At 54.0% G+C, this 26,029-nt stretch overlaps 1 protein-coding gene across 1 annotated transcript in view; it reads left to right on the top strand.

Annotated features, from left to right (window-relative positions):
- The first annotated feature begins 283 nt into the window (after nucleotides 1–283).
- The window catches only part of ACAN (aggrecan), a 61,424-nt gene continuing 35,678 nt past the window's right edge, over nucleotides 284–26,029 (top strand). The window contains 2 exon segments of the mRNA XM_079763988.1: nucleotides 284–415; nucleotides 25,927–26,009. Coding sequence (XP_079620114.1) covers nucleotides 25,934–26,009 — 76 coding nt within the window. The 5' untranslated portion in view covers nucleotides 284–415; nucleotides 25,927–25,933.

The raw sequence follows: 26,029 nt of genomic DNA, 5'->3' as shown, positions 1-26,029 counted from the left end.
CCGCCCCGGGTATATGTGTCACGGCGCGCCATGCCCGCCCGCCCGCCCACCTACCTACCTCCCCGCCGCTCCTGACGGGCTCGCAGAGCGGAGGACGCGCGCGCCGCTCAAGGTCTCTCTCCGCACCTCTCCGGCGGCTTCTGACGCGGGGCCACGGGACTCCGGGCACCTCTCCGTGTCCCTCTTCTCCCCTCGGCCAGCCGGGACTCCACAGCCAGCCGCCGCCGCTGCGCCGCCGCCTGAGGGACCTGCGGGCAGGACGCGGGCAGGAGCCGGAGCGCGGCGCCCGCGCAGAGCGTCTCCCCGCCGCGCCGCCCCGCGAGACCGAGACCGGGCCTCCGGGCCCAGGAGCCCCGCTGCGGCGCCAGGTGTGCGGGACCCAAGTTCTTGGCAGCCGGAAGCGCAACTCTTCAAGGTAACGGTCTCCTGCCCTCGGGGAGAGGCTCGCCCGGAGACGCCGCTCCGCGCTCGCGGCGGCGCTGCCTCAGTCTCCCCCTCAGGGCCGGAGGGCTCGGGGGGCGGCCGTCACCTCGCCGCGGTGGCGTCGAGCAAACTTTCCGGCTGGTGCAGACTCGGCGCGAGTGGGGCGCTGGTCCCCGGGCCCCCCAGAGTTCAGGAACAGTGAACAGGGCGCTTTTGTGCCAACTCCCGCGCGTTCAGTCCCGGGTCTGAAAGGAGCCATCGCTGGCGGAGCCGGGCTTCGCGGACTGGAAAGCGCGGGGTCAACTCTCGCGGTTACTTGCGGGTGGTGCGTGGTTTCGCCCCCGGCCCTGCGCGCGCGCCGTCAGTGGGGAGGGTCTCCCTGGCACGTGGTTTCGCCCCCGGCCCTGCGCGCGCGCTGTCAGTGGGGAGGGTCTCCCTGGCACGTGGTTTCGCCCCCGGCCCTGAGCGCACGCATCATTGGGAAGGGGTCCCTGGCACGTGGCTGGGGGATGCCCGAGGGGACCGGGGTGGTGGGTCAGGTACACAGCAGGTGCCTAAGAGAAGCAGCCAGAGAGCCCTTCGGTCCCACTTCCTTGCCTCCTTCGCCTAATCCGGGAGCCACAGGGCACCTGGAAAGCGGGGAGGAATTGGCAGAACCTGTGAGCGGCCAAACCTGCCCCCCAGAAGGTGCGTTTCTGCAGGAAGAGGAGGGGAGATGAGAACACACGGCCCGGGGCAGTGTTTCCAGCTCTGGGTTCCTCTGCAGGTGAAGTGATGGCGGAGCGGGGACCCTGGGCTAACCTTGGCGTGGGGTGGGTGGCGGTCAGTGTCAACGCACCCACATGCTAGGCCGCAGCAAACTGTGGCGGTGGGGTTGTCTCCGGTTGGGAGGTAGGACCCAACCCAAACTTTTCCATCGGTCTCTTCGTTGCAGTCCTGAGCGGGATTCTGATGGGATCCTTCTAGAGTTTCCATCCCAGGTCCCCGAATTGTGGTGGATGCGTAGATTGCAGTTCTGTTGGGGTGGCTGGCAGGAGGAAAAGAAGGGAGATGCAAAGCTGAATTGGTTTAGGGTGGCGTTTCTGGTCCTGGACGCTGCAGTGGGCGCGTGTCCCACAGTGTGAGGGGTCCTGGACCTTGGGAACCCACCCATCTCGTCTCCTGATGAGGACAAATGAACCCAGAAATATGTGGTGACTTGGTAACGGTCGCCCTGTGACTTGGGGCCAGTCCTGATTGAAGAGGGCAGCAGTCTGGGCTCGAACCCTTGTCTCCTTCCCTTGCTCTCCAGGTTGCCAAGGAGAAGGAACAATCAGGATGCCTGTGCCCCTGGGTGAGGGGTTTAGGAAGCCCCGTGAAGGCCCCTGTAGGAGTGTTGGCCTGTGAATCACTGAGCCGGGGAAGACACTGCCCAGGAATGGAAGGGAGGAAAGTCAAAAGCTTGTTGGAACGGGAGTGGTGGAGTGAAAAGGGGGAGGATGTTTCTCACCTGGAAGACAAAATTTACGGCTCAAAAGATCTCTCAAGTTTAAAAAAGTGTCGGATGAAGGGATTCTCAAAGGGAAGAAAGTATCTCTCAGGGAAATGTTGGGATTCCTCCAGTTACATGGAGTTGCGTTTAAATGAGATGCATTTATGTGCAGTTTCTAGAGGGACGCTGATAGGTTCATTCATTCTCCCGTATCTGCTGAGCGCCACCTAGGTGCCAGGCCGTGCACAGTGCTGGCCCAGAGCAGGTCCTCAACGAACAGTAGCTGTGACATGACCCCAAGCAAAGCCCATAGCATAGTACTCAATAATTGTTTGATATTATTATTAATTATTATTATTATTATTTAAAATATTTTTTCCGAGAGTTTTCAATGAAAATCATACTTAAGTTGGGATTCTTTAGTATTTAAAAGCCCTCTGGTCAATACAGGAGTAAAGAATTGGGGGAGGGCCCTAGCCGGTGTGGCTCAGTGGATAGAGCCTGTTGACCCAAAGGGTCCCGGGTTCCATTCCGGTCAAGGGCAACGTACCTCAGTTGCAGGCTTCCTCCCCGGCCCGGGGCCCTGGCTGGGGCGCGTGCAAGGAGGCAACTGATCGATGTGTTTCCCTCGCATTGTTATTTCTCTCTGTCTTTCCCGCTCTCTAAAAAATCAATGAAAAAATATCCTCAGGTGAAGATTTAAGAGCCAGGGGTGGCGGGGGGGGGGGGGGGTGATGAAAATATTATTACTTATTTGGCGGCAATCTCCGTGTGCTTGAGTGGTGAGATCCAAGGTCTCTGGTCTGAGCCACAGCTGACCCCATATTTTGTCCCTGCTCACTATGCCTCACACATACACACACACACACACACACACCATCCCAGGCAGCCCACACCCCTGCAATGCTGAAATGGGGTGCTCTCCATCCTTACATGCCCAGAACAGCCTGTCCAACTGCCCAGTCAGAGAGGGGGCGCTCCAAGAGAGAACTCACCTCCCTGGATGGGGGAAGAAGAGCCCCAAGAATGAGCAGCCTGCCAGGCGAGTCAGATTCGGGTGGGAATCCCAGCTGGGCCACTTACCTGCTACATGACTTCGATGATGTTCCTTAGCTCCCTCTGACTCAGTTTCCTCTTCTCTCAAAAGGGGAGGAAAACCGAGGATTGAAAGGCATGTAATGTGGGTGGCTTGTCCAGCCCTCAGCAGGAACCACGAATCTCAATTCCTGTCTTCTAACGGCTCCTCTCCTAACGGTCACAAACCGTAAATTCAGGATAGTGCCAGTTTTGAATATCCTCTTAGTAAAAGACTGTGTGTCCTAACTGTTGGTGTGGATTTTTTTAATGATGCCTGCTAGTATCTGCTCCCTTCCAAGGCCCTTCTTGTTGGGCGCTAGTATGACCACAGCTGAGCCAGGGGAAGCCCACAGGCGCCTGATTTGGGGGGGAGGGGGGGACAGTTTAGACCATCTCTGCTCCCCCAGTAACTTCTTTTTTTTTTTTTCAATATATTTTATGGATTTTTTTACAGAGCGGAAGGGAGAGGGGTAGAGAGTTAGAAACATCGATGAGAGAGAAACATCAATCAGCTGCCCCCTGTACACCCCTCACTGGGGATGTGCCCGCAACCAAGGTGCATGCCCTTGACCGGAATCAAACCTGGGACCCTTCAGTCCACAGGCCGATGCTCTATCCACTGCGCCAAGCCGGTTAGGGCTCCCCCAGTGACTTCTAACTCCAGGTTTGTCCCATTGCAGGTTGTGAAACCAATTTAGTGGGGCTTTATGACACAGGAGAGTATAAGCTCATAGTGCTACCTATATAGTAAGGATAAAGATGGTTCCTGGAAACTCTTTTTTGTTTGTTTGCTTGTTAATCCTCACCTGAGGATGTTTTTCCATTGATCCTTCAGAGAGAGGGAGAGACAGAGAGAAACATTGATGAGAGGGAAATATGTCGATTGGTTGCCTCCTGCACACACCCTGACCAGGGCCCTGGTTGGTGGGGAGGAGCCTGCAACCCAGGTCCGTGCCCTTGACCGGTATCGAACCCGGGGACCCTCCGGTCCGCAGGCTGACGTTCTGTCCACTGAGCCAAACTGGCTAGGGCTGGAAACTCTTATTTTTTGTTATACATTTTACAGTCCTATGTGAACGTATGTGTGTCTATAACATATGCGTATATACTATACACAAATATATGCAAACTTGGTATTCGTGTAATGTATTTCTCACTGTGGTCAAGAAAGGTTAAAAGACATGGATCTCCATGTCTCTGAGAAAGTCCTGACTTGGGGCTCCAGGTGGCAGGCACAGTCCCAGCACCTGGGCTGGATGCTCTCCTGTCTCGGGAGGGAAGGCAGTGAGGGGTGGACGCTGTAGGTGGGGGTGAAAGGGGAGCTGGAGGGAGAGGATCCAGAAGCAGGGGGCAGAAGCCTGGAGGACAGGCCTGCTTGCGAGTGGAGGGGACAGGCTCGCGGGCTGCCCTGGGATAGGGGCTGTGGGTGGGACCCGCCTTGGAAACAGGAGTGTCACGGGCTGTCCTTGGCCATGCTCTGGGCCCTGGGGGGAGCCCTTTTTCATAGCGCGAGCGAGCGAGCGAGTGCTGTCTCTGTGGCATCTCCCCTGGGAGTGGCTGCTCCCCGTCCCCAGACCTGGACCCGACGACGGGACACCCCCATCGCTGCAAGGGGGTCTGGCCCCCTGGGCATGGTCGAAGATGGGTGGAGATTGCAGGGGAGGGGCTGCTGGAGAGGTGGAGCTAGGGGAGGACCAGCGAGAGGGGCGGGGGGGGGGGGGGGGGGGCGGGTTGTGTAGGGAACGGTAAAACGCTTCCTTTCTTCCAAAGTTGAATCCAGGGCAAGAACGGAAACGGTGGAGTTTACTTTTAAAAACTCAGAGCCTCCTTGTAAGCAGCCGAGAGAGTGAGTGAGTGTGTGTGTGTGTGTGTGTGTGTGTGTGTGTGTGTGAGGGCGGGCCCTGCGGGCTAGCCTGGGCCTGTGAGAGGTGACTTTTCTCCCTCTCAATGGCCTTACAGTGTCTCCCAAAGAAGCTTTTTGTTAGGCTCATGAATAGGTGAGTTTGGGGTGTGCGATGCTGGGCATCGCGATCTGGATATTTGGTTACCTTTGAGGTTACGTGTTTTTCCTTTTAAGACACACACACACACCCAGAAAAGAAGCCACCTCTCCTGCATAGGGTTGCTTTTCTGGGGAGTGCCTGTCTCTCGGTCATTGACGTGACCTTTTTTTTTTTTTTTTTTTTTTTATTTCGGAGAGGAAGAGAGAGATAGAAACATCCATGATGAGAGAGAGTCGTTGATCGGCTGCCTGATCGGCTGCCTCCTGCACGCCCCCTACTGGGGATGGAGCCCGCAACCCCGGGCATGTGCCCTTGGCTGGAATCGAACCCGGGACCCTTCAGTCCGCAGGCTGATGCTCTAGCCACTGAGCCAAACCTGCTAGGGCCAAGTGACTTGACTTGAACGGCAAGAGCAAGGAGAAACTTGGGACTGGGCAGGTCTGCCATGTCTGGCTTGGGGGGCAGCCCCTTCTGCGCCCCTAAACTCTGGGCGTCTGAGGTACAACATGGCCATTCCCAGACCCCAGATGTCCAGGGCCGTCAGGAGCTGTGATGACTCTCATTTAAGAGAGGGCAGAGTGGATCAAGGCCCAGAGCAGAGACGGTGCATGATTCATGCCAGCCCAGAGCAGGTTGGTGAGGATCTGAATGAGAACCGAGGCCTTCAGGCCCTCGTCCTGAAACATACCATGTCCATGGAAACCATTCATTCATTCATTCAACTTCCAGCAACACTTGCTACATGCCAGGCACTGTACTAGGTGTGGATAACACAGCAGTGAATAAAGCAATTCTCTCTTCCTGCCCTTTAGCTGTTCCCACTCTCATGGGACAGGCTATAATCAACTTGACCCTGACCCCTCATTTCTATAAAGCGCTGATTCTCAACTGGGGAGCTATTCACCCCACTCAAGGAACATTGGGCCATGTGTAGAGATATTTTTATTGTCACCAGGGGAGAGGGGCGATACTACTGGCATCTTGTGGGTAGAAACCAGGGATGCTGCTAAATATTTATAATGCATGGCACAGTACCTTCCCCCCCCCCCCCCCCCCCGCCGACAACTCTAGAGAAATCAGTTGGCCCCAAATGTCAATAATGCCAAGTTGAGAAATCCTGCTTCAAACCTTCATTTAGTTATTGAGCCAGGTCACGCAGCAAAGAGTGGGCCACCCAGAAAGAAAGAAAAAAGCTGCCCGGTCTGGGTTGGTTCAGTGGATAGAGCGTCGGCCTGCGGACTGAAGGGTCCCGGGCGTGATTCCAGATCAAGGGCACAAGCCCGGGTTACAGGCTCGATCCCCACTGTGGGGCGTGCAGGAGGCAGCTGATCCATGATTCTCTCCTCATGGATGTTTCTCTCTCTCTCCCTTCCTCTCTGAAATCAATAAAAATATTTTTAAGAAAGAAAGAAAAAGGCTGACATGACAGTGGTTAAAGTAGAAAGACCTTGGATTCTGGCAGCCCAGATATAGACTGAAATCCCAGCTGTGAGCTCTTGAGCAAGTCATTTACCCTCTCTGAACCTCGGTGTCTCTTCATCTACAAAATGGGGCTCGTGGGATGAGGGAGAGGGTTCAAGATAAAGCAAAGGCAGGACCTGGCAGAAAGCAAGCCTACCATGAAGTAGCAGGTATGACTATTTTTGAAGCTTGTAAAGGTCTCGCGGCGGAAAACTACAGCATCAGCAGGTGTGGACCTGCGATCACAAGGCCAAGGAAGGCTGCTGTTTGGGGCATGGTTGCCATACTCACGCCATCTGTTGGGGAGGGTGCAGGTCAGCATCTCCTCAGACACACAGATCCCAGCAAGGGGCTGAGAAGAGGGGGAAGGGTCTGCTCAATGTGTGTGCACTGGGAGGAGCCCTGGGCTTGGAGCCGCATGAGCTGGGCACTGGCTGCTGTGTGACCTGGGGAAGTTGCTGGCCTTCTCTGAGCCTTGGGTTCCTTAGCTGTAAGATGGAGGTGCTGAGGTGAGCCCTCCCAGGTCAAGATCCAGTAGGAAATGACTGTCCGGGAAGGTGCCTTGTGGGGGCATCCATGGAGACTCAGCGGGGACCTTTTGTATCTAGTGTGCCCCATACCTAATCCAGTATGTGGCATATACAGTGAATGAATGAATGAATGAATGAATGAATGAATGAATGGTTTCTCTGGGAACTTCATCTGTCATGAATGAATGAATGAATGAATAACCAAATGAATGGACAAACGAATGGACCGTCACACTATACATCCTATTCTTGACAAGGGGAGTTCCAACAATACCCAGATGGACAGTTCTCCACGTTGCCCCTCCTCCAGCACAAGCAAACCAGAAGAAGCCAGGACCTCTGTGTGTGCCCAGGCCAGGTTACAGCACCAGGCAACAGCACCCTCTACAGGTCACTGCAGACACAGCAGTTACGTTATGACAGCCGCCAAGGTGGGATCCCCGGGGAGTAAGAGGCGCAGGTAGGAGATCAGAACCAAGGAAGGTCAAGCTGCCGAAAAGAGGACCAAATCAGGATCAGGAGCCCAGAGACGTATCTCGGTGGAGGCACGTCCTCAGACACCTCCGTTTTCCTATCTGTAAAATGGGCCCATGGCTCCATCACATGGAGTTGAAGTCGCAATCAATGAAGGCCTAACTGAAAGCCGCTAGCCAAAGGGGTGGATTTGGGAAATTGGTTCTAATTTCCTTAGAATCATGAAGCATTGGAGCAGAAAGGGTCACATTCAGACCAGTAAAAGGACACACCAGGCCTGGCCGGTGTTGCTCAGTGGTTGAGCATTGCTCTATGAACCACAGGAGGTCAGGGTTCAATTCCCGGTCAGGGAACATGCCTGGGTTGCGAGCTCGATCCCCAGTGTGGGGGCGTGCAGGAGGCAGTCAATCAGTGATTCTCCCTCATCGTTGATGTTTCTCTCTCTCCCTTCCTCTCTGAAATTAATCCTATCTAATAAAGAGGGAATATGCTAATTGACCCTCACTCTGTTGCAAAAATGGCGGCACCCACAGCCAATAAGGAGGGAATATGCTAATTGACTGCCATGCCCTCAAAGATGGCGGTGCCCACAGCCAATAAGGAGGGAATATGCTAATTGACCGCCATGCCCTCAAAGATGACGGCTCCCAGTCCCCTTTGCCACGCGCCTGCTTCTGGAGTCTCCCAGTCCTCTCAGCCCCCCAGCTGCCCAGGGCCGGCCGAGGCAGTGGCAGCAGCAGAGGTGTGATGGGGGTGTCACCTTCCCCTGATCGCCAGGTCGCCTCCTGCCCCTGAGGGCTCCCAGACTGTGAGAGAGGACAGGCCGGACTGAGGGACCCCGCCCCACTCCAGTGCATGAATTTTCATGCACCGGGCCGCTAGTACAAATAAAAGAAAAGAAAAGAAAAAAGAACACCCCAGATCACTGTGCCATCCCATCAGAACAACTGTGAGCAGATTTTTTCCTGGGGCCAACCCACTGTCCACCCTGGGCCACCTTCTAGCTCTGTTCCTTCCAGTTCCTTGCTGGTTTTGGGGCTGATTTGGGTAAGAAATCCCTTTGGCTCAGTGGATAGAGCGTTGGCCTGCGGACTCAAGGGTCCCAGGTTCAATTCCGGTCAAGGGCATGTACCTTGGTTGCAGGCACATACCCAGTAGGGGGTGTGCAGGAGGCAGCTGATTGATGTTTCTCTCCCATCAATGTTTCTGACTCTCTCTCCCTCTCCCTTCCTCTCTGTAAAAAATCAATAAAGTATATTTTAAAAAAAAACTAGGGCTTCCTTGTCCCGCCCTCCACTCTGGGTCAGATGTAAGGGCCTTTTAACCAGCAAAACCTAGACCTTGGTCTGACCTTCCACCATCACTTCCTTCCCCAACCAGGTCCTCCCTTCCTCCACCATCCAATCCTGTCACTTTGACCTCATATCCGGACAGCTCAGGGCACCACCTGGATTTTAGGGTGACTCGGGGATACAGTGGGTGTTTGTTAGCTTTCCAAGACGGAAAAGGGAGCCTGGAGGCCATCATCCCGGGTACCCTTCCGTCCCTAGAACCAGAAGCATGAGAGGAGCTTTTGAAAAGCGGGGGTGCCTGAGCCCAAATGTGCCCCCCAGGGTGCTTGATTGGGGGCAGGGGTGGGACTCGGCATTCGGAACACCCCAGGTGTTTCAAATGCAGTTCCCTTTCTGAACCCCTCATTGAAGAGCCCAAAGCTATTCCTCTGGGTGCGATTGGTCCTAAGCCCCTCCCTCTAGCCCTGCCTCTGGGGGTCACGCGCCACTTTTCCCTGCAAGCAGAACTCCAGCCACCACCACCAGTGTGTCCTTTTCAGGGAGTGAGAAGGTCAAGCTTCCCTATCTCCTCTCTCCGGCCTGAGACAGGGCTCCTGCTTCCTGAATAAGAGTCGTCCTGGACCCTGGATTCAAGTGCATTTGTCCCAAGAGGCAGATGAAGCCAGGCCAGGGTTCCCCAACGTGGGTGCGACAGAACATTCCTCGAAGAGACAGGGTCCCTAGGCAGGACATGACAAAAGGGTCTCATCCCCAAGGGTTCAACGGAATAAAACGGGTCCCTTTTCTAGAGGGCGTCTCAGGATGCTGATGGGTATCTATAGCTCCATCAAGCATCTCGCATTGAACTTGACCAGGGGACTCTCCTTCCCTAGAGCAGAGTGAAGGACTCCCTGACCCTGTAGAGATGCCATTCGAGGCAATCAGCCAGGTCTGATCCTGCAGCAGGGAGGAGGCTCTGCACCAGGGCCCATGAGCCCTTCAGGGGAAGAGGGACCCCACCAGGTAGGGCTTAAAACCCCACCTCTCAAGCACAGTCATTGCCCCAGCAAGCCCTCACCCTCCCATTGCAAGGCTGGGCCCAGCCACTCTTTTTCCACCTCCGACCTGCCCCCTTCCCTTTCAAGGTTGGCCTGCTGGATGCAAAGGGCCTGGGGCCTGACCTCATGTGTTCCATTGTTTAAGTTCTTTTTAATTATATTTTATTGATTTCAGAGAGGAAGGGAGAGGGAGAGAGAGAAACATCTATATATATAAAAGGCTAATATGCAAAGTGTCCCCATGGGAGTTCGACCAGGAGACCGAGAGTTCGATCGCTCGCTATGACATGCGCTGACCACCAGGGGGGCGACGCGGAATGAAGGAAGGCCCCAGCCAGCAGCCGGAAGGCCCTGATTGGCCCGGATCACCGGCCAGGCCTAGGGACCCTAGCTGTGCATGAATTTTATGCACCGGGCCTCTAGTTCAATGATAAGAGAGAATCATTGATTGGCTGCCTCCTGCACGCCCCCTACTGGGGATCAAGCCCACAACCCGGGCATGTGCCCTGATTGGGAATCGAACCGTGACCTCCTGGTTCATAGGTCGATGCTCAACCGCTGAGCCACACCGCCCGGGGTTCCTGGATATTTTTTTAGTGGGGAGACGGGGAGCACTCTGTGTGGTTTGTGGGAGTGGGTAGTGCTCCTCAGCTGAGTCCTGCCTCTGGACAAGGTCTCTCTCCAAGCCTGGCTACACCCAACCACCCCCACCACACAACCCTCCACACCCTGCAGAAGGCCCGGGGCCTGACTCCATGTGCTCTCCTTGTGCTGGTCCCTGGAAGTCCGTGTGAATGGCACACCATGGGGTGAAGGCTGCCCCCAGAGCTGGGCAAAGAGGTGCCCTGTCTACGCTTGTCTCTGTGCCCCCTCCTCACCACTCCATCCAGGGGCATCACCCCCACCCGAGGTGCACCCAGCCAGCCCGGAGCTTCCTTCATCCCTCCCCTCGGGCCATCCATTCTCCCTGAGGCAGCCTCCCCCGGGGATTCCATAGCCTCCTGAGCCCACCCTGCAGCGGCGTCTGCTGTCGATTGCTGCGTTCGTGTTTGAGCAGAACAGGTCCCCGTGCCGTGGGGAACCTGGTCGCGTAGATTGTCTTCACACCCACTCCTGAGGGAGAGGGGTGCTGGGTAGAGCCACGGTTGGGGGTGGGAGCCGCTTCGTTAGCCGGGGAAGGTCCTAGCGCTGGCTCAGCGCCTCGGCCCCCTTCGCCCACCTAGGTCTTCCCACCCACTCTCCTCTCTGCTCACGTCACCTGTCGTGGATTAAGATGGTAAATTTTGCCCAGCCAAGCGTGGCTCAGTGGCTGAGCGTTGACCTAGGAACCAGGAGGTCACGGTTCGATTCCCGGTCAGGGCACATGCCCGGGGTTGTGGGCTCCATCCCCAGTGTGGGGTGAGCTGGAGGCAGCCGATCAAGGATTCTTCTCTCCCTCTCCTGCCCTCTCTAAAATCAATTAAAAATATATATTTTTTAAAAGATGGTAAATTTTGTTATGTCTATTTTACCACAATTTTTTTATTGATTGATTTGACAGAGAGAGAAAGAGAGAGAGAGAAACATTGATTTGTTGTTCCACTCATGTATGCACTCATTGGTTGATTCCTGTAACATAAAGGGGCCTCAGGGGTGCCGGGCGGGGGGGAAGGGGGCTCCCCACAGGGGTCAGTAAGACTTGTATACACCAGGGGAGGTTCTGGCATCAGTTCGGTGGCTGGGAAATGGTAACTAAGTCCCACTATCCTTTCTCACTGCAAGAACGAACTATGTAGAATGACCAGCCCCGTGACATGCCGCCATCAATGAAGGCCATTTGCATCTCCCTTCTCAGCCCTCTGGGACTGCAGAGATAGCGTCCTGGACTCTTAGAATAAAACCCCGTCCCCATTGGCCCACAGCCCTCAGGAGCTGGTCTCCCCTGCCCTCAGCACCCACAGTTCACCCTCCCCTCCCCCACCACCCTCAGCCACTGGCTTTCCACTGCATCCCCACCTCAGGGCCTGGCCGGCCAGGATGCTCCTCCCACAGGGCTAGGGCTCTGCATGGCTGGCTCGCCCTGGTCCTTCAGGTCCAGATGTCACCTCCGGGGAGGCAGCTGATCCATGACTCTCTGTCATCATGGATGTTCCTATCTCTCTTTCCCTCTTCCTTCCTCGCTCTGAAATCAATAAAATATATATATTTTTTATTTTTTTTAAATAGATTTTGTTGATTTTTACAGAGAGGAAGGGAGAGGGAGAGAGAGTCAGAAACATCGATGAGAGAGAAACATCGATCAGCTGCCTCCTGCACACCTCCTACTGGGGATGTGCCTGCAACCAAGGTACATGCCCTTGACCGGAATCGAACCTGGGACCCTTGAGTCCGCAGGCCGACGCTCTATCCACTGAGCCAAACCAGCCAGGGCTAAAATATATATTTTTTTAAAAAAAAGTTCAAATGTCACCTCCTGGGGAAGGCCTTTCTTGACCACCCAATTTTAAAGAAGATAAACGCCCCAGCGTCCATGGCCCAGCAGCATTTTGTTGCATTTTCTTTGTAGCTTGTCACTCTCTCTTTTATTATTATTATTGATTGATTGATTTGAGAGCGAGAGAGAGAGAAACATCAATTTTGTTGTTCCACTTATTTATGCATTCATTGGTTGATTCTTGTGTGTGCCCGGACTGGGAATTGAACCTGTACCGGGAATTGAACCCATACCCTTGGCATGGTGGGACAACTCTCTAACCAGCTGAGGTACCCGGCCAGGGCTTCCAAAGCACATTTCATTTCAGATGTTGCATCCTTGGGATTTACACATCTTTGGAGTTCACTTTGCAAATAGATTTAATCTTGAGATTTATTTTTCCCTGGGAATTTTTTTTTAATATATTTTATTGATTTTTTTTACAGAGAGGAAGGGAGAGGGATAGAGATTAGAAACATCGATGTGAGAAACATCGATCAGCTGCCTCCTGCACGCCCGCTACTGGGGATGTGCCCGCCACCAAGGTACATGCCCCTGACCGGAATCGAACCTGGGACCCTTCAGTCCGCAGGCGGACGCTCTGTCCACTGAGCCAAACCGGTTAGGGCTTTCCCTGGGAATTTGATTGAATGGGATTCATATTCAAATATGGGGCACCTTTGCCCGGCCAGTGTAGCTCAGTGGTTGGGTGTCAACCTATGAACCAGGAGGTCACAGTATGATTCCCATTCAAGGCATATGCCCAGGTTGCGGGCCCAATCCCCAGTGTGGGGCATGCAGGAGGCAGCCGATCCATGATTCTCTCTCATCATTGACGTTTCTATCTCCCTCACCCTTTCCCTTCCTCTCTGAAAGCAATAAAAATTATATTTTTTTAAAAAATGGGGCACCTTTGGTCAATAAATAAATAAATACAAAAATAATTTCTGCAACGAAATCAAATGGTCTCATAAAGATGCCCCATACATAGCCCTAGCCGGTTTGGCTCAGTGGATAGAGCGTCGGCCTGCGGACTGAAGGGTCCTGGGTTCAATTCCGGTCAAGGGCACATGCCTGGGTTGCGGGCTCGGTCCCCAGTGGGGGGCGTGCAGGAGGCAGCCGATCAATGATTCCCTCTCATCATTGATGTTTCTCTCTATCCCTCTCCCTTCCTCTCTGAAATCAATAAAAATATATTAAAAAAAAAAAAAAAAAGACGCCCCATCTAGTACAGGACAGCGAGCCCAGCCTCCCTTAACAGCCCCTGGTGCTTCCCCGGGTCCTCATGGAGGAGCAGCTGCTTTGAGGAATAAATGTCTATTTTTAGGGTCTCCCACTCTGGGAACCTCAAGTCCTACCCCTTGAGTTCTATCGAGTTCTGGCTCTTCTGGCGTCTGGGAGTGGCTGTCCGTCTTCGGCGCCCTCGGCTGCCGCTGCCTCACGCTGACCTCTGCCTCCCTCGTCACCCCGCGTTCTCCCCGAGCGTCCATGTGTTCACGGTGCTATCCTTCCGCTCTTCCAGGGACGCCGGTCAGACTGAGTTAAGGGCCCATCCTCCTGGCCTCATCTTCACTTGATTACATCTGCAAAAGCCCTCTTGCCTAGTAAGGTCCCATTCACAGGTGCTGGGGGTTAGGGCTTTAGCACATCTTTTGTGAGGGACACAGCTGAACTCATAACACCCTTTGTTGACTTACTCCTGTGTTTCAGCCCCAGGCTTCATCTGTGAGATACGCAGCAAATATCTCTACTGGGGGCACAAATGAAATAAATTACGTGTTCTCCCATATGTCAGTGTTTTTATGCTAACCAGGGATAGAATAAGATGGTAAATATCGTTACGTCTATTTTACCACAATTTTTTTAATTTATTGATTTGGGAGAGAGAGACAGAGAGAAACATTGATTTGTTGTTCCACTCATGTATGCATTCATTGGTTGATTCTTTTTAAAAAATATATTTTTATTGATTTCAGAGGGGCAGGGAGAGGGAGAGAGAGATAGAAACATCAATGGTGAGAGAGAATCATCATTGATTGGTTGCCTCCTGCACACCCCCCACTGGGAATCGAGCCCGCAACCCGGGCACGTGCCCTGACCGGGAATCGAACCGTGAACTCCTGGTTCATAGGTGGATGCTCAACCTCGGAGCCACACCGGCCGGGCTTAAACCTCATTCTTTTGACCCTAGTTTGCATGTCCCGATCCCAGATCTGGGAGAGACGTCCTAGGGAACATCCACTCAGCAACCTCTGGGTCAGGCTTCTCTTTGAGAGCCAATGGGACATACTTGGGGGACCCTGGGCCACGCTGGGAAGTCTGTGTAACAGTGTGATGTAAGGTGTGGGTCTTGGGTCATGTGGCAGGATCCTGACCTCTGGAGGCACTGGGCACTGTCAGCCACGTCTGTGTGAGCCGCCCTCCCCACCCCCGTGAAAACCCTGGCCTGCACGGCTCAGGCGAGCTTCCCGATGACCAGTCCTCTGTGTGTGCGGTAACACCAGTAAGCGCTGTGCTCGGGGCTCCCCTGGGGAAGTAGAACTGGGGGCTCCCGGCCTGGGACCTCCCGGCCCTGCCCTACACGCCTCTTTCCTTGGCAGAGTTTGAGCTGCATCCCTTTACTGTCATGGACTGTAGCGGTGAGTAGAGCGGCTTTGCTGAGTTCTGTGAGTCCTACAAATGACCGAGCCAGAGGTGGGGCCTGGAGGTGACATGGCACCCTCCCTGCTCTCTCCGCTCAGCTTGTCCTGCCCGGGACGGCTCGGTGCCAGCTTACTGGACAGTGGGCACGATCTCTTCCCCCCGTGGGCATCCTGCAGGGACACTGCCTCCCCTGTTGGGCGCTCCCTTCTGGCCTTCGTGGGGCAGGAATGACTGCCTCTCATTGGGAGAAGCTCCCAGCACTCCTTGCCTTTCCCTCCCCCCTCCTTTCCTCTGTCCAACCCCCTCCCCCCCACGTGGGAAACGCTGCAGGAGGTGTGGGAAAGATCCAAGGATGGGGCCCCTATGATCCACCCTGGGGCTCACAGTGTGGGACAGGCGCTGAGATGGGTGACTAAATCCTACACCCCCCAGAGGGAGGGCCTCGGTCCGTGACAGGATTCCCGAAGGCGAGAGGATGCAGGGTGGCTCCTGTTTGGGGGCACCTGGGAGAGCTTCGAAGAGGAGGTGGCATTTGACCTGAGCCTTGGCAGACAGGGACACACTGGGCGTTCTAGGAGCAAGGGGTCGCATGAACAGAGGCAGGGAGGAAGGAGCAGATTCCACTGGGGTAGCATCCAATAAAGGTCAGACTCGAAGCTGGGCCCGATTCTGAGGGGCCCCCACGATAAGGCTAAGGCCGTGGTCGGCAAACGGCGGCTCGCGAGCCACATGCGGCTCTTGGGCCCCTTGAGTGTGGCTCTTCCACAAAATACCACGGCCTGGGCGAGTCTGTGTTGAAGAAGTGGCGTTAGAAGAAGTTTACGTTTAAAACACGTGGCTCTCCAAAGAAATGTCAATCGTTGTCCTGTTGGTATTTGGCTCTGTGGACGAATGAGTTTGCCGACCACTGGCCTAGACTAAGCTCCCAGAGCCTGACCATCTGCCCCCCAAAGTGTAAGAGATTGGGGCCATTCACCCCTTGTTGGTTCTCAGTTGCATCCCAGGCACCTGGCTTCTCCACTTTGCCCAGGAATTCAGCCGTGACCCTGAGCACCCCATGGCCCTTTCTGGCAAACGGTGGTTTCCACCGGGACTCTAAACTCCCAGAAACCTTTGCCAAAGATTGTTTGTTTTTGTTTTGTTATTTATTTTAGAGAGAGTGGAAGGGAGGGGGAGAGACAGAGAGAGAGAAACATCCATACATAGATGGGTTGCCTCCTCCCCAATCAACACCCACCTTCCCCCTCCCCCCCCCCCCGACTGAGGTACATGCCCTTGGCCAGAATCGAACCCGGGACCCTTCAGTCTGCGGGCCGACGCTCTATCCACTGAGCCAAACCAGCTAGGGCGCCAAAGGTCATTTTTGAAGCCAGGGAGGCCCCCGAGGAGTCCCGCTGGGTCCCCAGCCCCTTCCCGAATCCCTGCAGGAAGGAGCTCTCTGCCCGGCTGGGCCGGCGGTCAGCGCCGAGTAGAAGAACTCGGCTCTTGGCCCAGGATCCCCGCCCCGGGAAAGGTGCTTGCGCCTGATGGAAAGTTTGGGCTGAAAGACACTCGTTTCCAGAATCCCAGGTCCAATATTTACACAACGTCTGAAATTAATTCGAGAAAATCTCCAAGTGCCCGGGGTTGGCACGGAAGGCTGGGAACAGGAAGGGGCCGGTCCCAGGACCAGGGTTTTTTCCACAAAGAGAGCCGGGCAAAGCTAACGTCCCTGGTGAGTGACTCAGGAGCCATTCATCGTGCCACGTAGCCCTCCGCTTTTATTTTTTTATTTTTTTAAAATATATTTTATTGATTTTTTTACAGAGAGGAAGGGAGAGGGATAGAGAGCTAGAAACATCGATGAGAGAGAAACATCAACCAGCTGCCTCCTGCACACCCCCTACCGGGGATGTGCCCGCAACCAAGGTACATGCCCTTGACCGGAATCGAACCTGGGACCCCTCAGTCTGCAGGCCGATGCTCTATCCACTGAGCCAAACCGGTTTCGACCGAACCCAGGACCTTTCAGTCCGCAGGCTGACGCTCTATCCACTGAGCCAAACTGGTTTCGGCTATTATATTTTTCTTGATTTCAGAGAGGAAGGGAGAGGGAGAGAGAAATAGATGAGAGAGAATCATGGATCGGCTGCCTCCTGCACGCCCCACACTGGGGATCGAGCCCGCCACCCTGGCCTATGCCCCGACCGGGAACCGAACCGAGACCTCGTGGTTCATAGGTCAACGCTCAACCACGGAGCCACACCGGCCAGGCCGTATCTCTCTCCACTTTAAACTGGTTTTACTGGGAATTTGCCATTGAGAGAAGGGAGAGGTGGGGTTCGCGGCGAAAGGCTGGTGCTATTGAGCTGAATTCCCACCCTGAGGAAGTACTGCCCGTGGTCAGCCCGTCTTCCCAGCTCGTTGGACATGCATCCTGCCCCAGGGGTCAGCATGGCTCTGAGTCTGTGTTGCCCCTGGACGCTGGCTCTAGAGGTACCCACCGCTCCCTGCTCTGCCCATCCTGCCCACTCCTGGTCCCTGAAACCACGGTATTAAGTTTATTCTGGTGGTAAGATGCTCACTGTTGCCAAAGGGTAGAGCGGGGGTGGCTGTCCGGACTCAGTGACAGCAGAGACACTCCGAGAGGACAAGCTTGTGTCACTGGAGAGGTCAGGGGTATCGTCAGGATCTTACCTTCCAGGCCCCAGTTTTATTTGGACCCACGTGCTATGTACACACAGTCTTGGGGGGCAGATGCCAAAGTGAGCCCTAGGTTAGCCAAGGTGGGGGTGTTGTTTGCTATTCTTATAGAGCAAACGACCATCCACGTGGGGCAGCATTTAAATTAGATCTAGGAGATCTAGAAGTGTCGAACAGACAGTCAAACCTCAGAGGGAAGGCCGGCGGGGGGGGGGTGGGGGGATGGTAAGAGATCATCCAAAGGACTTGTATGCATGCATATAAGCATAACCCATGGATTGGGACATTCGGGGGGTGAGGCCTGTGCTGGGGCACTGGAGCTGGCTGGGAGAGGTCAATGGGGGGAAAAGGAGACATAAGTAATACTTTCAACAATAAAGAACTAGTAAATAAATAAGTAAATAATTTTTAAAAAATAAATTAGATCTAGGAGCCATTAGCCTGGCTGGTATGGCTCAGTGGTTGAGTGTCGGCCCATGAACCAAGAGGTCACCAGTTCGAATCCCTGTCAGGGGACATGCCCTGGTTTCGGGCTCAATCCTCAGTAGGGGGCATGCAGGAGGCAGCTAATCAATGTTTATCTCTCATTGATATTTCTATCTCTCCCTCTTCCTTCCTCTCTCTCTAAAAAAAATCAATAAAAACATATTTTAAAAAATTAGATCTAGGAGCAATTAATAAAATAGGAGTAAGGAAATCCGTTATATGAAAACAGACACAGAGAGAAGGGAGTGATAAGAGGAGGAAGACCCTACCCGGTTTGGCTCAGTGGATAGAGCATCAGTCTGCGGACTGAAGGGTCCCGGGTTCAATTCCAGTCAAGGGCACATGCCCAGGTTGTGGGCTCGATCCCCAGTCGGGGGCGTGCAGGAGGCAGCCAGTCAATGATTCTTACTCATCATTGATGTTTCTGTCTCTCTCTCCTTCTCCCTCCCTCTCTGAAATCAATCAAAATATTTTAAAAAAGAGGAGGAAGGGAGAGAGAAGAGAAAGGGGAGGAAATAGAAAAAAGAGGATTGGCATCCATAGAACGGACCTTCACTCTTTTTTTTGGGGGGGGGGGTGAAGCTGCATTATGGTTCCATTTTACAGATGGGAAAACTGAGGGCTTCCATGAGTACCCCTGTGAGCTAGGACAGAGAGAGGATTGGAATCAGCTCCCTGGCTCCCCCTTTCCACACCATCCCACCCTGTCTGCTGAGAACACGTGGAACGTTACCAGGTGCTGTTGGGGCCACTCTGGCCAGCTGTGCCCTTGGTGGGATTCCAAACCCCATCTCAGGTGCCTAGGCCGCGGCTTTCATGCACAGACGTAGGATGGTCTTGTCTCTGAGAGACGAGAGGAGAGACATGTTTGGGAACGTGGCCGGCAAAGAAGTGACATGTTGACGGCTGGCCTTGGGGGAATGGGGGACCTTGGTCCTTTCCAATCCCTGACCCCAAAACTGAAGTCACGGACACAGAGCCACTGGCTACTGGCAAATCTTACTGGTCGACCAGTCGCAAGCTCCGCCCACTCATCCAATGCATAGATGTCTAATCCCATTTTTTTGTTGTTGTTCCTGGCAAGATGTTGTTCCATGTAAATTAACACAGAAGGGTTTGGGTTTTTTTTTCTTCAACTTAAGGCTTAACTTTCAGCTGTAAGGAGGTCACGTCCACATGGGGAAGCTAGCTTATGTTAAACAATAGGCCGTAGATGCCCTAGCCCAGTGGTCGGCAAACCGCGGCTTGCGAGCCACATGCGGCTCTTTGGCCCCTTGAGTGTGGCTCTTCCACAAAATACCACGTCCCCTAATTAAGTTCATAACAACGTACCTACCTATATAGTTTAAGTTGAAAAATATGTGGCTCTCCAAAGAAATGTCAATCGTTGTCCTGTTGATATTTGGCTCTGTGGACGAATGAGTTTGCCGACCACTGCCCTAGGCGGTTTGGCGCAGTAGATACAGCATCAGTCTGCAGACTGAAGGGTCCCGGGTTCGGTTCCGGTCAAGGGCACATGCCCAGGTTCTGGGCTCAGTCCCCAGTAGGGGGGCGTGCAGGAGGCAGCCAGTCGATGATTCGCTCTCATCATGGATGTTTCTCTCTCTCTCTCCCTCTCCCTTCCTCTCTGAAATCAATGGAAATATGTTTAAAAAGAAAACAATAGATGGTAGAAGCATTCAGAACCCAGAGGCAGGACCTGCTAAGGACACAGGAGCCCTGCAGAGTCAGGGCAGGGGGGGGCGCTTCTGTTCACTTCCCGGCAAACATTGGCTGCGTCTGCACAGCCGGGCCGAGCGTGACCTGGAGGCGAGCGTGGCCCTGCCCTGCCCGGCTCTGAGACGAGCAAACCGGCCTCGGCTTCAGGGTCAGCCTCAGTGACCCCTGGGACTCGTGTAGGACAATGTGCCACTGGAACGGGAGGCTGCATCGCACAGAAAAAGAGGGGTCCCCAGGCCCTTCCCCCCGGCTTTTTCTTTACTCAGTGCTACTTCCTCCCCGTCGTACACGGGAAGCCACGGTGTGCGGCTTACCACGGAGCCACACCGTCTGGGCTGAGGTCGCGCCTTCTCGTGTCGCATTCAGTCCATCTCAGCTAGGGATGCAAGTCTGCCGCTTGCTTGGGACGCTGTGCCCGGCGGTATGGACGCGTGCCAGCGCGCCAGCCCCGCACGGGACTGTGGGAAGGTCAGGGTCCCTGTGCCGCCTCGTGGTGTGACAACCAGGATCCTCCCTTCCCAGGTCCCCAGCACCCAAGGTGTGTGGTGGCTGGTTTGTACCGGCTCTCCAGGGCCCATTTTATTTCATTTTATTTTATTTTATTTTATTATTTTATTTTACTTTATATTTTACTAGCCTTCTCGTTGCAGGAAAAATCCTGCAATAGGGGTTTTGCTGCACTCTACCCCACCCTGCCTGCTCTCCTCCCTTGTCCCCCGCCCCGCGATCTCTGCCAGCCCCCTGCTTTTCTAACTTCTCTGCCAGCCCCCTCTCCTTCCTTCTTCCCCGGCCCCGCCTCCGCTCCTCCCTTCTCCTCTGGCCCCGCCTCTGCTCCTTCCTTCTCCCCCGGCCCCGCCCCTTCTCCCCCGGCCCCGCCTGCTCAACTTCCTTCTCCCCCGGCCCCGCCTCCACTCCTCCCTTCTCCTCCCCCCGGCTTGCTTGCTTCTCTGCAGCTTTGCTCCCTTCTGCAGCTCTTGGCTTCTTTCTATGCTGTCGCGATATGCAAATTAGCCGCCATTTTTGTTGGGATAATTTGCATATTCGTCCTGATTGGTTGGTGGGCGTTGCTTGGCTGGTGGGCGTGGCTTGGGCGTAGCGAGGGTGTGGTCAATTTGCATATTTGTCTATTATTAGATTAGATTTTATTTATTTATTTTATATTTTCTTTTACTTATTTTATTATTTTATTTTTATTTATTTTATTATCTTATTTTATTTATTTTATTTAATATTTTATTTATTTTATTTAATATTTTGTTTTATTTTATCTTATTTTTATTTTTTTATTTTTTATCTATTTATTTTATTTTATTACTTTACTTTATATTTTATTTTATTTATTTATTTTATTATTTTATTTTATTTTTTATTTTATTTTATATTTTATTTATTTTATTTAATATTTTATTTTATTTTAATTACTAGAGGCCCGGTGCACAACATTTGTGCACTGTGGGGAGGGGGCCCTTAGCCCGGCCTGCGCCCTCTCACAGTGTGGGACCCCTTGGGGGATGTCGGCCTGCCGGCTTAGGCCCGCTCCCCACAGTCGGACATCCCTCGAGGGGTCCTTAGCGCTGCCGTGGAGGCGAAAGAGGCTCCAGCCACTGCTGCTGCACTCGCCAGCCGTGAGCCTGACTCCTGGCTGAATGGCGCTCCTCCCCCTGTGGGAGTGCACTGACCACCAGGGGAAGCTGCTGCGTTGAGCGTTTGCCCCCTGGTGGTCAGTGCACGTCATAGCGACCAGTCATTCTGCCCTTCGGTCGATTTGCATATTAGCCTTTTATTATATAGGATTTTAAGATATCTTTTTATGGATTCAGAGAGGACGGGAGAGGGAGAGGGAGAGAGAGAGAGAAACATCAGTGATGAGAGGGAACCATGGATCGGCTGCCACCTACTGGGGATCAAGCCCACAACCCAAGCATATGCCCTGACCTGGAATCGAGCTGTGACCTCCTGGTTCATAGGTGGACGCTCACCCATGAGCCACGCCGGCCGGGCGATCTTGGAAAACCTTGAGCACAGTGAGAGCTGCCCAGCCATGGCACGGGCCACCTTGGGAAGGAATGAACACCTTCCTCTCAATCAGAGGGCGAAGACCTCGGCCACATGAGCAGGATCCCTGGCAGGGAGGTTGTGACTGTGAAACCCCATAGTCATCACTTCTGGAGGAACAGAAAAAAAAAAAGCCATTTAGCCCTGGCCCATGTGGCTCAGTGGATAGAGAGTCGGCCTGCGGACCGAAGAGTCCCGGGTTCGATTCTGGTCAAGGGCACGTACCTCGGTTGCAGGCTCCTCCCGGGCCCGGGCCCTGGTCAGGGCGTGTGCAGGAGGCAACCCATCGATGTGTTTCTCTCCCATTGATGTTTCTCTCTGTCTCTCCCTCTCTCTTCCACTCTCCCTAAAAATCAATGGGAAAATATCCTCGGGTGAGGATTTAAAAAAAATTTTTTTTTTAAGTCATTGGATCCACTGTGTTACGTGGGAAAAGCAAACGGGACCCCAAAAGGTGACAGCTCCATAAAACACAGGTGAATGCCGTGGGAAAGGGGGTTGGGGGCTATGGTGATAGGTGCTCTCTGTTCCGTGATGTTGTTTCTGAAGCAAAGGCCGTTTGCTTCTTTATGGAAAGAACCTAGTCCGGCCCTCATCCCGGGACAAGGAGCCTCCGGACAACCTCTCTCCCAGTCCCCACCTTCTGAGAGGCGAGGCCCCCCCCAGGCCCGACATCAGGGAGCGGGGAGGAACCGGGCACTGAGGGATGCCTGCTGAGCGCCAGACCCCCCACGCTGGGGACCGAGCCAGGCACAGTCCCTGCCCTCAAGGAGGGCCCCTGACTGGCACAGTATCTCACTCAGCCTTTGGGGGTGGGTCCTGTGTCATTAAAGCATCGAATGGCCCAGCTGGCGCGGCTCAGTGGTTGAGCATTGACCGATGAACCAGGAGGTCACGGTTCGATTCCCGGTCAGGGCACATGCCTAGGTTGGGGGCTCAATCCCCGGGGGGCAGGGGCATGCAGGAGGCAGGCAATCAGTGATTGTCTCATCATTGATGTTTCTATCTCTCTCTCTCTCCCTCTCCTTTTCTCTCTGAAATCAATAAAAAATATATTTTAAAAATAAAACAGTGAGTGGCTGAGCCAAAACCAGGACCCAGGTCAGGGGGTCTCCCCTCCCCTTTGAGGGATTCAAGGCAAGCGGGTAAGCCACCCATTCAGTCCCATAATTTTTTTTTTAACAAGCCACAACAAATACATTTATTTGTTTATTTGCTTGTTTTTGGGTTGATTTTTTTAGAGAGAGTAGATGGGAGGGGGAGAGAGAGAGAGAGAGAGAGAGAGAGGAACATCGATGTGAAAGAGACACATCACTTGGCCGCCTCCCACACACGCCTGGACCAGGGCCAGGGATGGGGCCCACAACCGAGGTCTGTGCCCTTGACCGGAATTGAACCCGGGACCCTTCAGTCCACGGGCCGACGCTCTATCCGCTGGGCCATATTGGCCAGGGCCAGTCCCATAATTTGATGGAATAAAAGCCAAGTCTCAGGCCAGGTTGGCCATATGGCACAGAGTCTACTGATGAGGTGGGGAAGGGTTTCCCTGTTTCTAACTATGGGTCTCTCTCTCTCTCTCTCTTCCCCCCTCCCAACAGCCTTCATGCAGCAGCATTCCCTTCCTGCCCCCCAAGCCCTTCTTTCACTTCATTTCAGGCACCCCTTCTCCCCTTCCTTTGCCCCAGGATGCACCTTCCCCCCCCCTCCACCTCTCACGGAGAACGGCCTCCCTGTTGGTGGCCTGGCAGAGCCCACGTCCTCCCGTAAACGCCCGAGTGAGTGAGTCCTGGTGACACTTGGAACCCGGACAGAATGGAATGTCTCCCTATTTTCCTTACAGCGAAGAAAACACACACAAACACAGGAGCATAGTTATGGGCGATATTTCTATCCCAAAGTTTGTCTTTAAAAAAAAGAAGAAGAAATAAAATTAGTTTTACTGCCCACTCCACACACACACACACACCCGCAAATCCCCACCCTTTTCATTGCTGGTTGAGGAGACCAGGGAGGGACACAGAGCGGGCCCAAGGCCCCCATGAACCACAGCATCCCGGACAATGCCGGGCTTGTTGGGAGCGAGGGGAGAGACACAGCTCCGAAAACATACTCGCTGCGGCCCAGGGAAGGGTGTCCCGAGGGAGGACGGACAGGCGGGCCTTGTGTCTGGCTGGACACGGATCCCTGAGGCTCGGGGCAAGGCAGGAGCCCACACGTCTCGCCCCCTCCCCAGCGTGGAGGGGACACCTTACTTACCCTTGGAGCCCCCGGGGGGCTGTTTCCCAGCCGTGACTGGTCACACGGGGCCTGAAGGAGCCCACGGCAGCCCCTCACGGAGCCAGAACCTGGAGCCCCAGTTTTTTTGTGGTTTTTATTTTTAGGGCAGCATCTAAGGAATAAAGTCCCGAGGAGGAGTGAGGGGCTGTTTTTTAGGCCTTTGGGGTTTTCCAGACTTCCTGCCGTGTGAGGGAGACACACCTCCCACATCCGTCTCAGTGCCCCCCAGAGTACCCGGACCATGAGGGGAAAATCACTCAAACAACAGGCCCGTCTGGCTGGTTGCTCAGTGGTTAGTGTAGACCTATGAACCAGAGGTCACAGTTCGATTCCCAGTCAGGGCACAGGCCCAGGTTGCGGGCTCCATCCCCAGTAGGGGGCGTACAGAAGGCAGCCGATCCATGATTCTCTCTCATCATTGATGTTTCTATCTCTCTCTCTCCCTCTCCCTTCCTCTCTGAAATCAATAAAAATATTTTTTATTTTAAATAAAAAAAGCCCTAACCGGTTTGGCTCAGTGGATAGAGCATCAGCCTCAGACTGAAGGGTCCCGGACTCGTATTCCAGTCAATGGCATGCACCTTGGTTGCAGCCTCGATCCCCAGGAGGGGGCGTGCAGGAGGCAGCCGATCCTCTCTCATCATTGATGTTTCTACCTCCCTCTCCCTTCCTCTGAACCCAATAAAAATATTTTTTGAAAAAACTAAAAATAAATTTTAAAAAAAACAGGCCAGACAGGTCGACACCCAAGAAGGTCCCTCAGAGTCCTGCGCCCTGCCCACCGCTCCCCCGATACGTTCCTGGGATGGGCACCCAGGCTAGATGGGAACCCACCCAGCCCCAGCGGATAGTGGCTGAGCCAACAGCGCCACCTGCTGGGCCCTCAGATTCTGACGGGGAAGCAGGGGCCACAGGCTCAGCTGGGTGTTACTCCACCCTTGTCTTTAGCTGCAGACCGGCCATCCCCTCCAAGGGTTCCTCCCTCCTCCCTGTGGATTGTCTGTGATGCAGACATGTCTGTTTTTTCTAATACACTGAGGGGCCAGATGATGATGATCTCGGAACGCATAATAATCTGGCCACTCAGTGTGTATCCTATATAATAAAAGGCTAACCCTTTGCACTTGCTTGCTTTTTTCTCGATTCCTTTATTCTAATGCTAACGCTGTCGAGTCACACTCGACATCCGAGTGCAAAAGGCTAATGTGCAAATTGTCCCCTCGACCAGGAGTTCGACCAGCAGGCAGGCCGGCCAACCGCCCATGTCCCCTCCCCCTGGCCAGGCTGGCCGGACCCCACCCATGCACGAATTCATGCACCGGGTCTCTAATACACACACACACACACACACACACACACACACACACACTAAGTGACCAGATTATTATGCGTTCAGAGATCATAATAATCTGGCCACTTAGTGTATATTTTTATTGATTTCAGAGAGGAAGAGAGAGGGAGTGAGAGAGAAACATCAATGATGAGAGAGAATCATGGATCGGCTGCCTCCTGCATGCCCCCTACTGGGGACTGAGCCCACAAACCCCAGCATGTGCCCTTGACCGGAATCAAGCCCGGGACCCTTCGGTCCGCAGGCCGACGCTCTATCCATTGAGCCACACCAGCCAGGGCATGTGATGCAAACACGTCCTAAACCGAGACCAACCGCTCACAGACTGGAGAAGAGGGCGGGGCAGGTGCCAACACGGATCCGTGCGAGGGGGTGACCCGCAGACAGCCTCAGGCACATGGGAAGTTTCCCATCGTGTGTCCTGCGTCCCGGGACCCTCCTCGGTCTCACTGCGTCTGAACCCCCAGTAACACTCCCGCCTCCCCTCTTGCAGGTGAACTATGACCACTTTACTCCTCGTGTTGGTGACTCTGAGGGTCATCGCCGCCGCCGCCGCCATCTCCATAGAAGTCTCAGGTGAGGACGTGCGCACGCCG

This window comes from Cnephaeus nilssonii (assembly GCF_951640355.1).
Source record: "Cnephaeus nilssonii genome assembly, chromosome: 24".
In the NCBI taxonomy this organism is placed as follows: Eukaryota; Metazoa; Chordata; class Mammalia; order Chiroptera; family Vespertilionidae; genus Cnephaeus; species Cnephaeus nilssonii.
The sequence above is the reverse complement of the archived record's forward strand: the minus strand, read 5'-3'. Positions and strand labels throughout refer to the sequence as shown.